The sequence below is a fragment of the Zootoca vivipara genome, chromosome 17, assembly GCF_963506605.1.
Source record: "Zootoca vivipara chromosome 17, rZooViv1.1, whole genome shotgun sequence".
Lineage (NCBI taxonomy): Eukaryota > Metazoa > Chordata > Lepidosauria > Squamata > Lacertidae > Zootoca > Zootoca vivipara.
Window position 1 is genome coordinate 35,794,437 of NC_083292.1, and position 14,283 is coordinate 35,808,719.

At 43.4% G+C, this 14,283-nt stretch overlaps 2 protein-coding genes across 2 annotated transcripts; one reads left to right on the forward strand and one right to left on the reverse strand.

Moving 5' to 3' along the window:
* Positions 1-284: 284 nt before the first annotated feature.
* LOC132591382 (claw keratin-like) lies at positions 285-3,341 on the reverse strand. Its single transcript, XM_060269857.1, has 3 exons — positions 3,265-3,341; positions 1,936-2,425; positions 285-289 (listed from the first exon to the last, which is right to left on the reverse strand). Exons 2-3 carry the CDS (start codon positions 2,405-2,407, stop codon positions 285-287), a joined length of 477 nt encoding a protein of 158 aa, XP_060125840.1. The 5' UTR covers positions 2,408-2,425; positions 3,265-3,341.
* A 4,405-nt stretch (positions 3,342-7,746) lies between these two features.
* LOC118077812 (claw keratin-like) lies at positions 7,747-8,469 on the forward strand. Its single transcript, XM_035101538.2, has one exon. It carries the CDS (start codon positions 7,747-7,749, stop codon positions 8,296-8,298), a length of 552 nt encoding a protein of 183 aa, XP_034957429.2. The 3' UTR covers positions 8,299-8,469.
* The last annotated feature ends 5,814 nt before the right edge of the window (positions 8,470-14,283 follow it).

Below are 14,283 nucleotides of genomic sequence, written 5' to 3' on the forward strand. Positions count from 1 at the left end.
GATTTATGGCCTACTTGAAATGAGGCTGCACTTTAATTTTAATACTGTATTTTAATCTGTATTTTAATTAATTGTTTTTATGTTTTATTGTAATTCTGTTGGTGTCAGCCGCCCTGAGCCCGGTTTTTGACTGGGGAGGGCGGGGTATAAATAAAAAAATTATTATTATTATTATCTCAGCAGATTTCAGCAGAGGTGGGGGCACAGAAGCAGGGCCCCTCCTTCAGCTCTGCTTCATTAGGGTAGCTCCCTCTACCAGCTTTCAGCCCACCAATGCCACTCTATCAGACTGCAGCAGAGAGAGCAGAGAGAAAGAGAAGGGAAGCAAAACCACTCTGTTGCATACATTAAGAGAACAGTTCCTCCTTCTGCCAACTATCAGCTAACTTCTGTAATTCCACCAGGCTGCGGCAGAGGGAGCAGGGAGGGAGGAAATGGGAGCTCACTTGGAACCAGCAACTTTTGACTTGTGTTGTGTCTTTTTTTAGTTTTAAGCCGAAGGGCAGGGACCGGCTTGATAATCTCAGCAGACTGTTCTGCAAACTATCTTGGCTGAAGCGTGGATAAGAATGCAATAAATAGGTACACAATAGTTTGAGGGGGGAGACTTCATCAGGCAAGGCTTTGCCCGGCCCTCCATACAAAGTAGCTCCTGATGCCCCTACTTAAACCAGCCTTTTATTCAGAATCAGAAGGACTGGGATTCTATTTTACTTCTACAGGAAGGACCATATTGCAGTGCTGGAGCACCTGCTTTGCTTGCAGAAGGCACTCCCTGGCATCTCCAAGTCAAGCTCGGAAAGAACCCTTTCTGGAACTCTGGAAAACCACTGCCGGTCACTAAAGACAGCACTGATCCAGCTGGACCCAACAGTGTGATTCAATGTGAAGCAGCTTCCTATATACCTGTTCTCCAACTCCTCAATAATGAAGGGATTCACCTAAGTCAACAGTAAGGATCTCTCTTTGACCCCGTTGCACAGAGAGCATCCACCTTCCAACCCCAAAAAAGTTTTAACTAGGTCCCTGTTAGACTTTAAGAAATAGCTATTATTAAGTCCAAAACAAAGTACAACCAGTGGCCAGGGAGGATTGGAGTTGTACCTTAGCAACATTTGGGAAGCCCAAGGAGCCAGTGTTGTGTAGTGGTTAGAGTGTTGGACGAATACCTGGAGAATTAGTGTTCAAAGCCCCACTTGGCCATGAAGGTCACTGGGTGAGCTTGTGCCAGTCAACTTACTCTCAGCCTAACAAACTTCACAGGATTGTTGTGAGGATAAAATGGGGAGGAGGAGAACTATGTATTCTACCTTGAGCTCCCTGAAGAAAGGGTGGGATACAAATGTGATAAATATTGAATTCATGCAGTTTCCCACTTTCCCACTTACTTATGAGCCTAGTATGTCCTCCCTTCGGTTCTTGGTTAGCTCAGGAAATAGGCCAAAATACTCCAAAACTGTTCCAGCGTGAGAGAATACCCTTTCCCCCCTTTTCCTTCTGAGACATAAGGGAAGGTAACAAACCAAGAAAGAGAGATGTTCAAATTCAGAATGAGCTTTAATGAAAATGTGGAAGATATTGAGTGGGCAATTGTACAAGAAGCAGAAATGAGCAAGGAAAAGGCACACACAATGGAACTTCTTATTGGTCTATAGACTTTGAGGGAATACTTGGAAAGGAGGAAGGAAAGGTTGCTGAAAGCCATTTAAAAGCTGTTGGCTTGATGATGGTCCCCAAAGCTCAGATTTCAGAATCCAGAATGAGACACTCAGTAATGGTGGATCTGCATCATCTTTTTCCGTTGAGGGTCATTCCTGTCAACATCACACATATGTTCTTCAAGAGTTCAATATATCTAATTGCACACACTGCCACGACGCCCCAGGAGGGATCTTCTCCCAAAGAGTCCACCCCTCCTAAGACCAAATTGGGAACCTCCAAGGAAGCCACCAAAATTGCTTCCAAGGAGACCTGACCCGTAGCCATAGCCTCCTACAAGCCCAGAACCACCAACGGCACATGGAGTGTTGCCTCCAACAGCCACAGGCTCACAGCTGGCAGAGAGGATGGGCCCTGGGATGGTCACAACGGAGGCAGGTGGCTGGATCACGACTTCTGCTGGTGGGATCTGGTTGACGGGTTTAGGGATGATCCCATCTAGGATGCCAAGATTGCTTGCTCTTTCAGCACCTCCATATCCATAGCCCAGGCCACCAAATCCGAAGCCCTGACCTCCCCATCCAGAGCCGAGACCTCCCAATCCAGAGCCGAGACCTCCAAATCCAGAGCCGAGACCTCCCAATCCAGAGCCGAGACCACCATAGCCAAGACCTCCTGCTGATCCAAACCCAACAGTGGGGGTTGAGGCCCAGGATGGGACAGCACAGGATGGACCACAGTCAACCATTGTTGGATGGAGGTGAGTCTGAAACCAAAAACACCAAGGGACAAAATTAGCACAGGGTACATCACTTCAATGGACAGTGGGGAGAATATTTCAGACATAATGATCCTGAGGTATTAGGATAATTTTCCCATTCCTGGTTCACTAAACTCAAACCATCTTCCTTTCTCCATGACTGAAAATCAGCTGTCTTTGATAATTCTGAAAACATTAAGCCCTCATGCCTGAATCCTTTATTGTTCTCTGCTTTTGTTACTACAGCCCTTCTTTTCATTGTGGATCCCAAATCCAATCCCTGGTAATTTCAGCATGGTCTAGGAATATCCCCTGCCTCAAGGCTTGTAGAACAACAGCCAATCTGAGTAGATAAAACTGAACTAGGGGTTCCAATGGTCTGTCATGGTATAGGACAATTCCCTATGCTCATTTGTGTAGGTTATTTGTTTGGAACCATGAAGATTAGAACCTTACTTTAATTTTATGGGGAGGACAATTGTTCAGGGGCCGAACATGTGATTTTCATGCAGAACATCCCAAGTTCATTTCCTGGGATCTGCAGATTGAGCTGGTAAAGATTCTCTTCTTGAAACTCTGGAGAACTACAGCTGGTCAGGGTAGACAAAACTGAGCTAGATAGACTAACACTCTCAGTATCAGGCAGGTAAATACTTGATTTCATAAGGTACATATAGAAAAGAAGCCAGCCAACAACTTAAGAGTGTAAGGTTCCTGGTGGAAGATCTACCCAATTCACAGAGTAATAGAATTTTAGCTTTCTCTTGGAGTTCAGTTACCTGAACCCTCTGGCCACTGCAAGAATCATTCAAATATAACGTCATATTTGCGCACACTTGACTTACCAAAGTCTCAGAGGAGTAGAAGTGAAGTGAAGGAGATGAAGCCAAAGGAAGCTGTTGGAAGATCTCAGCTAAAGGAGACCTTTTATACCATTTCATCTACATCTGCTGGTGGTTCCACATCCAGCTTGGATACGCCTCCTTTCCCCTCAGGCTTTAATTAGTAAGCAATTTCTGGAATGCATCATGGCCCTAATTAAGAAACGAGGCAAAAGTGTTAAGTGTTTTCTCAGCACCTCACTCTCTTCATAGGCATTATTCGGCAAGACAAAGTTAATAAAAGCTTAAGAAAAATAAAAAAAATATTGTTTGTTCCTCCTGGCAGGCGGATCAAAAGGTGCTTTGTCCCCATTTTTTTCAAAATAGTTGTTGATTTTCTCAGAAGTCTAATTGACCTTTATATCCAGGATTTTAGTTAGTCATTCTGTGCGCAACACATAGCAGTTTTTGTGTTTTTTTAACCTCAGCTGTTGGAGGTAAGATTGGGGGAGAAATTTGATCCAGGTTGCGTTTTCTTGCTTGGACTAAAGCAATGCGCTCTATGTGGGGTTACCTTTGAAGGTGACCCGGAAACTACAATTAATCCAGAATGCGGCAGCTAGACTGGTGACTGGGAGCAGCCGCCAAGACCACATAACACCGGTCTTGAAATACCTGCATTGGCTCCCAGTACGTTTCAGAGCACAATTCAAAGTGTTGGCGCTGACCTTTAAAGCCCCAAACGGCCTCGGTCCAGTATACCTGAAGGAGCATCTCCACCTCCATCGTTCTGCCCGGACACTGAGGTCCAGGGCTGAGGGCCTTCTGGCGGTTCCCTCGCTGTGAGAAGCCAAGTTACAGGGAACCAGGCAGAGGGCCTTCTCGGTAGTGGCACGCACCCTGGAGAACGCCCTCCCACCAGATGTCAAAAAGAAAAATAACTACCAGACTTTTAGAGGACATCTGAAGGCAGCCCTGTTTAGGGAGGCTTTTAATGTTTAATTGATTATTTTATTTTATTTTTCTGTTGGAAGCCGCCCAGAATGGCTGGGGAAACCCAGCCAGATGGGCGGGGTATAAATAATAAATTATTATTATTATTATTATTATTATTATTATTATTATTATTATTATTATTATTCTGAAACGGTATAGCAATTGAAGCAGTGTAGTCCTATGAATCCACACTTTCATGAATATTTCCATGTCGTTCTGCAGCCAGGTGATGTGTACGAAATTGCACATAAGAATGGACATACTGTACTAAGTGAAAATAACATACAAAAAATGCATTATAATCGAGAATATTGTTTTTTCGGGAAAGAGTTGCTGTTCTGCTAAGTTCGCGCTAAGTTCCCATAGACATCTGGTTGGTCATTGAGAACAAGGCTCTTCCAGTCTTCAATGATGCAAACGTATCATATACCGAGGCATAGATAACTGTATGCAATAAACAAGAAAGAGTATGAGAATTTCCACAATTATTTGGGAATTCTTTTCAAAGAAGATATTTGAAGAAATAAAAGGTTAATATAGTGCCAGCTGTTTTTAAAGAACCAGGGATTTAAGAACATAAAAACGGTTGACTGGATCAGACTAAGGGCCCATCTTATCCAGTATTCTGTTATCACACATGTCAATGGAAAGCTCACCGTCATGGCCTGAATTCAACAGCAGTGATTTCCAGCAATAGGCATACAAAAGCGTGCTGACAGTAGTGCTAGAAGATAGTGATCATGGCTCATAACCATTGGTTCCCTTATTCTCCATGAATTCACACAGTTCTAAAAAAGAATCCTTCTGGATCAGGCTAAAGGTGGCCCATTAAGCCCAGCATCCTATTCTCCCAATGGCCAACCAATGGGAAGTCTGCAAACAAGATCTGAATGCAAAAGCACAGTCACCACCTGAGATTCCCCACAACTGGTATTCAGAGGCTTACTGTCTCTGATAGTGGAAATAGAACATGCATACAGTGTTGGGACATGGGTGGCGCTGTGGGTTAAACCACAGAGCCTAGGGCTTGCTGATCAGAAGGTTGGTGGTTCGAATCTCTGCGACGGGGTGAGCTCCCGTTGCTCGGACCCTGCTCCTGCCAACCTAGCAGTTCCAAAGTGCAAGTAGATAAATAAGTACTGCTCCGGCGGGAAGGTATGTGTGCTGCTCTGGTTCGCCAGAAGCAGCTTTGTCATGCTGGCCACATGACCTGGAAGCTGTACGCAGGCTCCTTCGGCCAATAACGCGAGATGAGCGCCGCAACCCCAGAGTCGGTCACAATTGGACCTACTGGCCAGGGGTCCCTTTACCTTTACAGTGTTGGAAGCTCAGATATAGAAGCTAGGTGACATATGGCTCCTTAAACCAGGGTTACAGTTGCCAAAATGGAATGCCTAGTTGCCATTTTGGGGCCAGATGGCTCAAAAGTTGTATTTTTCAATACAACCTTTTGGTTCCTGAAGTTGGTCATGGAGAACAGAATGAAGTTCATTCTGATTGTGCAGATAAAATATAACAGAATTCTACAGGGTGTGCAGCTATTTAGTGTATGAAAACAGCCAAGACCCAAGGATCCCCAGGCATTCCATGGAAGCCGCCCAGAGTGGCTGGGGAAACCCAGCCAGATGGGCGGGGTATAAATAATAATAATATATTATTATTATTATTATTATTATTATTATTATTATTATTAGCAGAAGCTGTGTTGGGTGTTTGGCTTCCAAAAAAACATTCAAAAACCAGAACACTTACTTCCAGGTTTTTTGTTGTTTGGGAGATGATTTGTTTGATAACTAAGTCATTTGAGAACCAAGGTAGCACTGTAATGGGTTACAAAATGAATACATTGGAGTAAACTGTGACTACAATGCCTGCATATCTTAAAGAAAAGAAGGCACAACAATGTATGATATTAAAGAGAATTGCACTTCAGAAATGTGTAATTCAATACAACTGTGTGCTGATGGATTTTCATGAGGACACTGATAATGGAGATCTCTGGGAATCCGGTATGCATATGCAAAATATTTGATGATGTCCTAGAGTCCCTCAAGCTGATGAAAGAGCTTTGAAGATCTCTATCTGTTCCCTCTGGGTGCATCTGGTTTCAAGCATCAGACTCGAAGTCAGCAAAATTAAAAGGAAGGGAGGGGGAATGGTGTTGAGACTATTAGTCTTTCATTATTGCAACCACTAAATGTTGTGACCTTTTGTGCTTAGTGAAGTAATTTTGCACATTAAATTGTCAACAACAAAATAAAAGATTAGTCAGAAGAGGCAGTCCCTTGGTCACTGGGGCGGCTTGCAGAACTGTATAAAAGCTCGAAGTTCTCCCAGTTTCTCCCACAGCTTCACCTGACTCTCCTGTCTTCACTACATCTCACCAAAGCAGCAGGTAAGCCCATTTCCTTGGGGTGATATTTCCAAGCTTGTCGTAGGTTCACATTGAAGTAGGGCCAGATGGCTCTTCCAATGAGAGCAGGGATGGGTATCCTGTGGTCCTTGCAATGTTGCTTCCATCATCCTTGTCCATTGGGAATGCTGGCTGAGAGGACTTGCGATCCTGCAACAACCGCAGGGCCACAGCTTCCCCATCCCTCCTTCACACCCTGCAGGTTCATTAAATAAGTCACCCCTGATTCTTTGGGCATATATCTAGAACCGGGAAGGAAAACCAGGGGCTTTGTAGATGTTTATGAACTACAGCAGATGGGAGCTAAAGTCTGGTTGTGCCATTTAGCAAACACAGCAGGAGAAGATCTCCATGGTAATGTCATCTATGCCTGTTAAATATAATTGTGATATTTAGAAGGTGGCACCAGCTTTCTATTCTCTCTCTTCCTAAATGTCATTTACACACACACACACACACACACACACACACACACACACTTCTGCCTTTTAGAGCACAAGCACAAAACTCTGCATTTTACTGATAAGTAAACCTGATTGTATTCACTAATGCTTAATCCCAGATGAATAGATAAATGATTGCTGCTTTATTTTTTCATATTCACCCCCACCTGGATCGATAATACTTGACTGTGGTCCAGCCTGTCAAAAAATGTTTTTGATAGAATTGTTGACATAACATGCTTTTTTATTCAGACCACGATCATGGAAGCAGCCTAATAAGGTATGTGAGTATTTTCTTGTTTTTCTACAGCGTCTACCACAGGAGTGTAGTTCTCACTCAGTAGTTATAGTGAGGTTCCTATAGTCTTGTAACCCTTCTCTGTCGTTCATGCCGGCTGGATCTGATGGGAGTTGAAGTCTGCAACATCAGAAAAGACTACACACTGACTCCCCCAATATACCTTATATCTGAGCTTTTATAATTATTTGGTCTTCTTTGGTTTTCATGTTCCATATTCATCTCAGTTGTTCAATTTCATGCTTTAGATTCTTCTTCAGCCATGGTTGACTGTGATCCATCCCCATTGAAGTGATGTACCCCACACTTATGTTCTCCCTTGGTGTTTTTGCTTTCAGACTCACCTCCATCCAACAATGGTTGACTGTGGTCCATCCTGCGCCGTCCCATCCTGCGCTTCCACCCCCACTGTTGGGTTTGGCTCAGCAGGAGGTCTTGGCTACGGTGGTCTTGGCTATGGACTGGGAGGTCTCGGCTCTGGATTTGGAGGTCTCGGCTCTGGATTGGGAGGTCTCGGCTCTGGATGGGGAGGTCAGGGCTTCGGATTTGGAGGCCTGGGCTATGGATATGGAGGTGCTGAAAGAGCAAGCAATCTTGGCATCCTAGATGGGATCATCCCTAAACCCGTCAACCAGATCCCACCAGCAGAGGTTGTGATCCAGCCACCTGCCTGCATTGTGACCATCCCAGGGGCCATCCTCTCTGCCAGCTGTGAGCCTGTGGCTGTGGGAGGCAACACTCCATGTGCTGTTGGTGGCTCTGGGGTAGTAGGAGGCTATGGACTTGGGGGCTTGGGCTATGGGTCTGGCCTTCTTGGAAGCTCTGGGGGCTGGGGCTATGGTTTGGGCTCCGGGAGGAGGGCACTCCTTGGAAGGAAGTTTGGGCGTCGTGGTAGCATCTGTGCATAGGCCAATTAAACCCGAGAAGTATATCCTGAACTGATATCCACGGAGCTTGATACAGCTGTATTGGCCATGGTTCAGAAGAGCTGAATTCAAGCAATCACTCCTGGAATTCATCCTCCATTCTTTGCTTTAGAGTCCAGAAGAAAAAGATCCTTCTACACCGATTGTCTTCTTTGCCCCTTATAAAATTTCAATGCTTTTTCTTTGACCTTTTCAATAAAGCTTGTTCTGCATTCTGATCACCTGTTTGTCTTGATGTTTAAATGTAAAGCCTCAGTTCCGCATAGCAAGGTGTCTGAAGCAGTTTTTGGCCAAACTAAAACCAGTGCATTTGCAGGACATCTTTCTCTCTGGCCCCCTGAATGGTTTAGTTCTATGTGGTTAGAATAAGGTACATTCGCCTCGAGAGAATTATCATTTCCCCCTTTTTCAAAACAAGTGCTGGGTCCCCTTTCAGAGTGCCTCAAACCATTATTTATTCAGGGAGCAACAGTCATAATAGCTGGATAATCTTTTGTAGTTTTGCAACATTTGCATATGTACATCGTGTGGAATGTATTGCGGAATGTAGCTTTTGTAATCAATATGTTACAAGACTTTGGACAATAACATATTTTTTGATACGAGATAATGTAGTCAAATGGTGCAGGATTACCCAGCCTCTCAGTCAGATACTGTATTTTGATACAGTTTTAAATTATTGCATACACGAGTTAAAAAAAAATTAAGCACATTTAAACCTTGACTTCATTTATTGTTTTGTAATCTGCATTTAAAGCCGTCCAAATTAGTAGCAATCGCCACATCTTCTGGAAAGGTGGAAAGTCAGGTCGGTAACACCTAGTGCCCTAGCTCCCCAGTTAAAATGGCAAAAGCTGTAGACATCTCCCCCCAAAGCCCTCCCAAGAGGTTAAACTCTGTAAAATGAGGTTTGAGAAAGCTGCAAACTTTGACACTGAGTTAATGGAGGAAGTTTTAATGAATAACAGCACATACTGGGCATCTCTAGACACAGGTACAGGAATCACTTTATTAAGAGAAGATCTAGATACTTCCACAAAGATGTTGCCTCACAACATCCAGATTAGCTCCCAGATAGTATGACAGTGACAATCACAGATAATAATGGCTCTCAAAGTGAACCATTCACGGTGGAATCAGATGTTAAACAGGGTTGTGTTACTGCCCCAACTCTATTCACTATTTTGATTGCCATGATCCTACACTTTGTGGAGGGGAAACTCCCCACTGGAGTCATATATCAAAGAGATATATGAAAGCTTTTTAATCTGAGTAAGCTGAAAGCAAAGAGTAAGGTTACCATAACTTCCATCATAGAGCTTCAGTATGCTGATGACAACGTAGTATCTGTACACTCAGAGGATGACCTCCAAACCACCCTAAATATCTTTGCAGAAGCTTACGAACAACATGGCCTATTGTTCAATATCCAGAAAACCAAAGTGCTGCACCAACAAGCACAAAACACTACGCCTCTGCAGTGCCACAAATGAAACTCAATGGTGTAACGTTGGAAAGTGTGGAGTGTGGATCACTTGTCGATCACATTTTACCTGGGCAGTTATCTTTCCACAAGGGCTGTCATTGATGGTAAAATCCAATTAAAAAGGAAAAAATGGAATTAGAATGGGCCACATATAAAGATCTGATTAAGGAAAAAGACAATAAATTGGTAAATAAAGATGATGAGGAAATTAAACAACACCTTACGGGTTGGATCCAATACCATCAATTACATGAAGAGTTCAGGAGAGATAAGAAAAAAAGGTTTCTCAAATGAACCTACATTATTAGAAAAAGTTATTACAAAACCAAACCAAGGTAATATCAAAACTGTGTGATACATTATTGGAGTGGGAGGTCAAAGACGAACAGGTCAAGGAGTTAATGATCAAGTGGGCTTTAGATATTGGGAAAACCATTAACTTAACAGCATGGGAAGAACTATGGAGAAGGAACTGGAAATTTACAGCCTGTGAAGTATTGAGGGAAAACCTAATCAAGATGTTTTATAGGTGGTACTTAACACCTACCAAAATAGCTAAAATGTATAAGACGAAAACAAATCTGTGCTGGAGGTGTGGTAAAACAGAGGGGACACTTATACATGTTTGGTGGACCTGTGAAAAAATACACAGTGTATGACGAGCTTAAAAAAAAAAAGTTTAATTACAGTGGTACCTCGACTTACGAAGACGATCTGTTCCGCGGCCATCTTCATAAAAGTCTTCGGTTGTTGAAGCGCCGCTTCTGCGCATGCGACGACCGCGCGCACCACTTTGCGCAGGCGCAGAACCCGCACGCGTGGTGAAAAGACTTCCGCGGTTGTCGGCTTCGGAAGTTGAAACCTTTGGAAGTTGAATCGTTCAGTTGTCGAGGTACCACTGTATAACTTTAAGAAAAATACAGAAGCTTTTCTACTAGGGATAATGCACACAGGTATAGCAAGAGATGATAAGAAAATATTCCTCTATGCCACAGGAGCGGCAAGGATCCTAATTGGTAAAAACTGGAAAAAATAAACTGTGCCAATTCAAAAAAGGAATGGCAAGATAAACTGTTAGAGCATATTGTACTGGCTAGATTAACAGAGGCAATTAGAGGTCACACTAGGCAAGAGTTTCAAAAAGCATGGGAAGAATACAGAGAATACTTCACAAAACAGTGCCCTTAAATACATACCTGGACTTGTTTTAATTAATGTCTGCATGAGACTTCATGCATGTTTAAGTTATAATTAGAAAAATCTTAATAATTATTCATAAAGGAAACAGTTTATAAAAAGTAAATATGGAGGACAGATACAGGATAAAGGAAGTCTTTTATTTGGTTGTTTATATTGTTGTATGTTATGTTTACTGTATGTTATGTTCACGTTTAATTTGTGTATTGGGGTGGGGGGGTTTGTGTTATGTTGTAAATAAAATTCCAAATTTAAAGAAAGAAAGAAAGAAATCCAGCATCGCCTGAGTCTGGAGAATGCAGCTTTCTCCCGAATCAAGTGCAGAGTGTTTGAGGACCAAGACATTCGCAGGGAAACCAAAATGCTTGTTTACAAAGCTATTGTACTGCCAACCTTACTGCATGCTTGTGAAACATGGACTATTTATGAATGCCATCTCCAACTCCTTGAAAGTTTCCATAAACGGTGTCTCCGAAAAATTTTGTACATCACTTGAGAAGGTAGACGAACTAATGCCAGTGTACTGCAAAGATCACCAGTGTTGAAGCAATGATTCTTCAACATCAACTTCGTTGGACTGGTCATGTTGTTCGGATGCCTGATTATCGTCTTCCACACTTAAAAATGGAAAGTGTAATGCTGGTGGTCAACAAAAGAGGTCTAAAGACTCTCTCGAGGCAAATAAAAAAAATGTAGTATAAACACAGACAACTGGGAAACACTGGTCTGTGAGCGCTCCAGTTGGAGAACAACCTTTACCAAAATGTCATGGTCTTTGAAGAAACTCGATCTCAGGACGAAAGAGAGAAATATGCTCAGAGGAAGGCACTTTTGGCAAACCCTCACCATGATCAACTCCCACCTGGAAACCTATGTCCCAGCTGTGGAAGGACGTGTGGCTCCAGAACTGGCCTTCACAATCACTTATGAACTCAGTGTTAATACCGTCCAGCAGCACCTTAGGGACCAACTAAGTTTGTCATAGCCATGAGCTTTTGTGTGCATGCACACTTCTTCAGCATAGCTGCCAAGTACCCCGTTTCCCCCGGGAAACCCCTGTTTTTTCTTATCTTTTCCTGGCAGTCCCCCGTATCACGTCGTCTCCCATTATTCTCCCTTATATTCTCCTGCCGGCGGCAATTTTTTTTTTCTGATTTCCCCATCTATGGGCACCGAAAATGGCTGGCTTCGCCAGAAGTGCGTAGACGCGACTTCCGGTGTCGGCGGTGGCCATTTTCGGTGCCCATAGATGGGCAGAGCGACACTGGAAGTTGCATCTACGCAACTTCTGGTGTCATGCGGCTGCCGGTCCCGGATTCTGCAGTCCGGGACTTGGCAGGTATGTTCTTCAGATACTGACCCCAATCAGTGACTTCTGTTTCAGCATATCTGATGAAGTGTGCATGCACACGAAAGCTCATACCTATGACAAACTTAGTTGGTCTCTAAGGTGCTATTGGAAGGAATTTTTTGTTTGTTTGTTTCGACTATGTCAGACCAACACGGCTACCTACCTGTAACTGTTAATATTGTGTTCATGGAAGAAAATCTTACTTGGCTACAAGTGGTCGCCAAAGAAGAAGTATCAACCATATTTTAAAAATGTTATTTGAGGTGGAATTTGGCCATTTTATGGTCACAAAAATTCCTTGGCACACAGACTTTGAAGTAATAATCTCAAATGAAAAGCAAAACACGCTTGTGGGGAGGGAAACACTCCAAAACATTTTTGGTGCAATTAATGGAATCCTCTTTGAAACTCTTACATAGCTGGTCTCTTGCCCTTTTCTGTATTTCCCACATGATACCAGGGGTGACATCAATCTTAGTACTGGATCTTAGTACATACTGTACATATGTAGTGGTTTTGCAAATCTGCTTATCCATTTTGGATTCTGGTATTTAAAGAACTGAGTTTAATATACAAAATGAGCATGCCCATCAACTTGCTTTGCTTGGGATAAAGGGCATGTCTACTCCACCAATTGCTCATAAAGTACTTTTTATGTTTCTCCTCATAGTGGCACATATGGAAATAGTCATGTGATGGCACACTGCCTTGGGCTTGAACATGAAAGCATGGTATTCTAGAGCTTGGACAATTGCTGTGGCTGAAAATCTGATGTGCTAGATTGTGAAACCAAGGAGAATTCTAACCCCCATCTTTTTTATAATGTGTGACAACCATTTTTGGATTATATGTGTCAATAAGGTTGTGCTGTTGTTCAACATCTTTATAAATGACTTCGATGAAGGAACTGAGTGGATGCTCATCAGATGTGCAGATGGTACCAAACAAGGAGAGGTAGCTAACGCCACTGAAGACAGGATCAGGATTCAAAATGACCTTAACAGATTGGAGAGCTGGGCTCAAATGAGTTTCAATAGGGATAATAATAATAATAATAATAATAATAATAATAATAATAATAATAATAATAATACCCTGCCCATCTGGCTGGGTTTCCCCAGCCACTCTGGGCAGCTTCCAACAGAAGTATTAAAATACACTAATTTCTTAAAGATTAAAAGCTTCCCTAAACAGGGCTGCCTTCTGATGTCCTCTAAAAGTCTGGTAGTTGTTTTTCTTCTTGACATCTGGTGGGAGGGTGTTCCACAGGGTGGGTGCCACTACCAAGAAGGCCCTCTGCCTGGTTACCTGTAACTTGGCTTCTCGCAGCGAGGGAACTGCTAGAAGGCCCTCAGCACTGGACCTCAGTGTCCGGGCAGAGTGATGGAGGTGGATACGCTCCTTCAGGTATACTGGACGGAGGCCGTTTAGGGCTTTAAAGGTCAGCACCAACACTTTGAATTGTGCTCGGAAACGTACTGGGAGCCAATGCAGGTCTTTCAAGGCCGGTGTTATGTGCTCTTGTCAGCTGCTCCCAGTCACCAGTCTAGCTTCCGCATTCTGGATTAAATGTAGTTTCTGGGCCGCCTGCAAAGGTAGCCCCACATAGAGCGCATTGCAGTAGTCCAAGCAAGAGATAACTAGAGCATGCACCACTCTGGCGAGACAGTTCACGGGCAGGTAGGGTTTCAGCCTGTGTACCAGATGAATCTGATAAACAGCTGCCCTGGATACAGAATTAACTTGCACCTCTATGGACAGCTGTGAGTCCAAAATGACTCCCAGGTTGCGTACCTGGTCCTTCAGGGGCACAGTTACCCCATTCAGGACCAGGGAGTCTTCCACACCTGCCTGCCTCCTGTCTCCCACAAACAGTACTTCTGTCTTGCCAGGATTCAACCTCTGTTAGCCGCCATCCAACCTCCAACCGCCT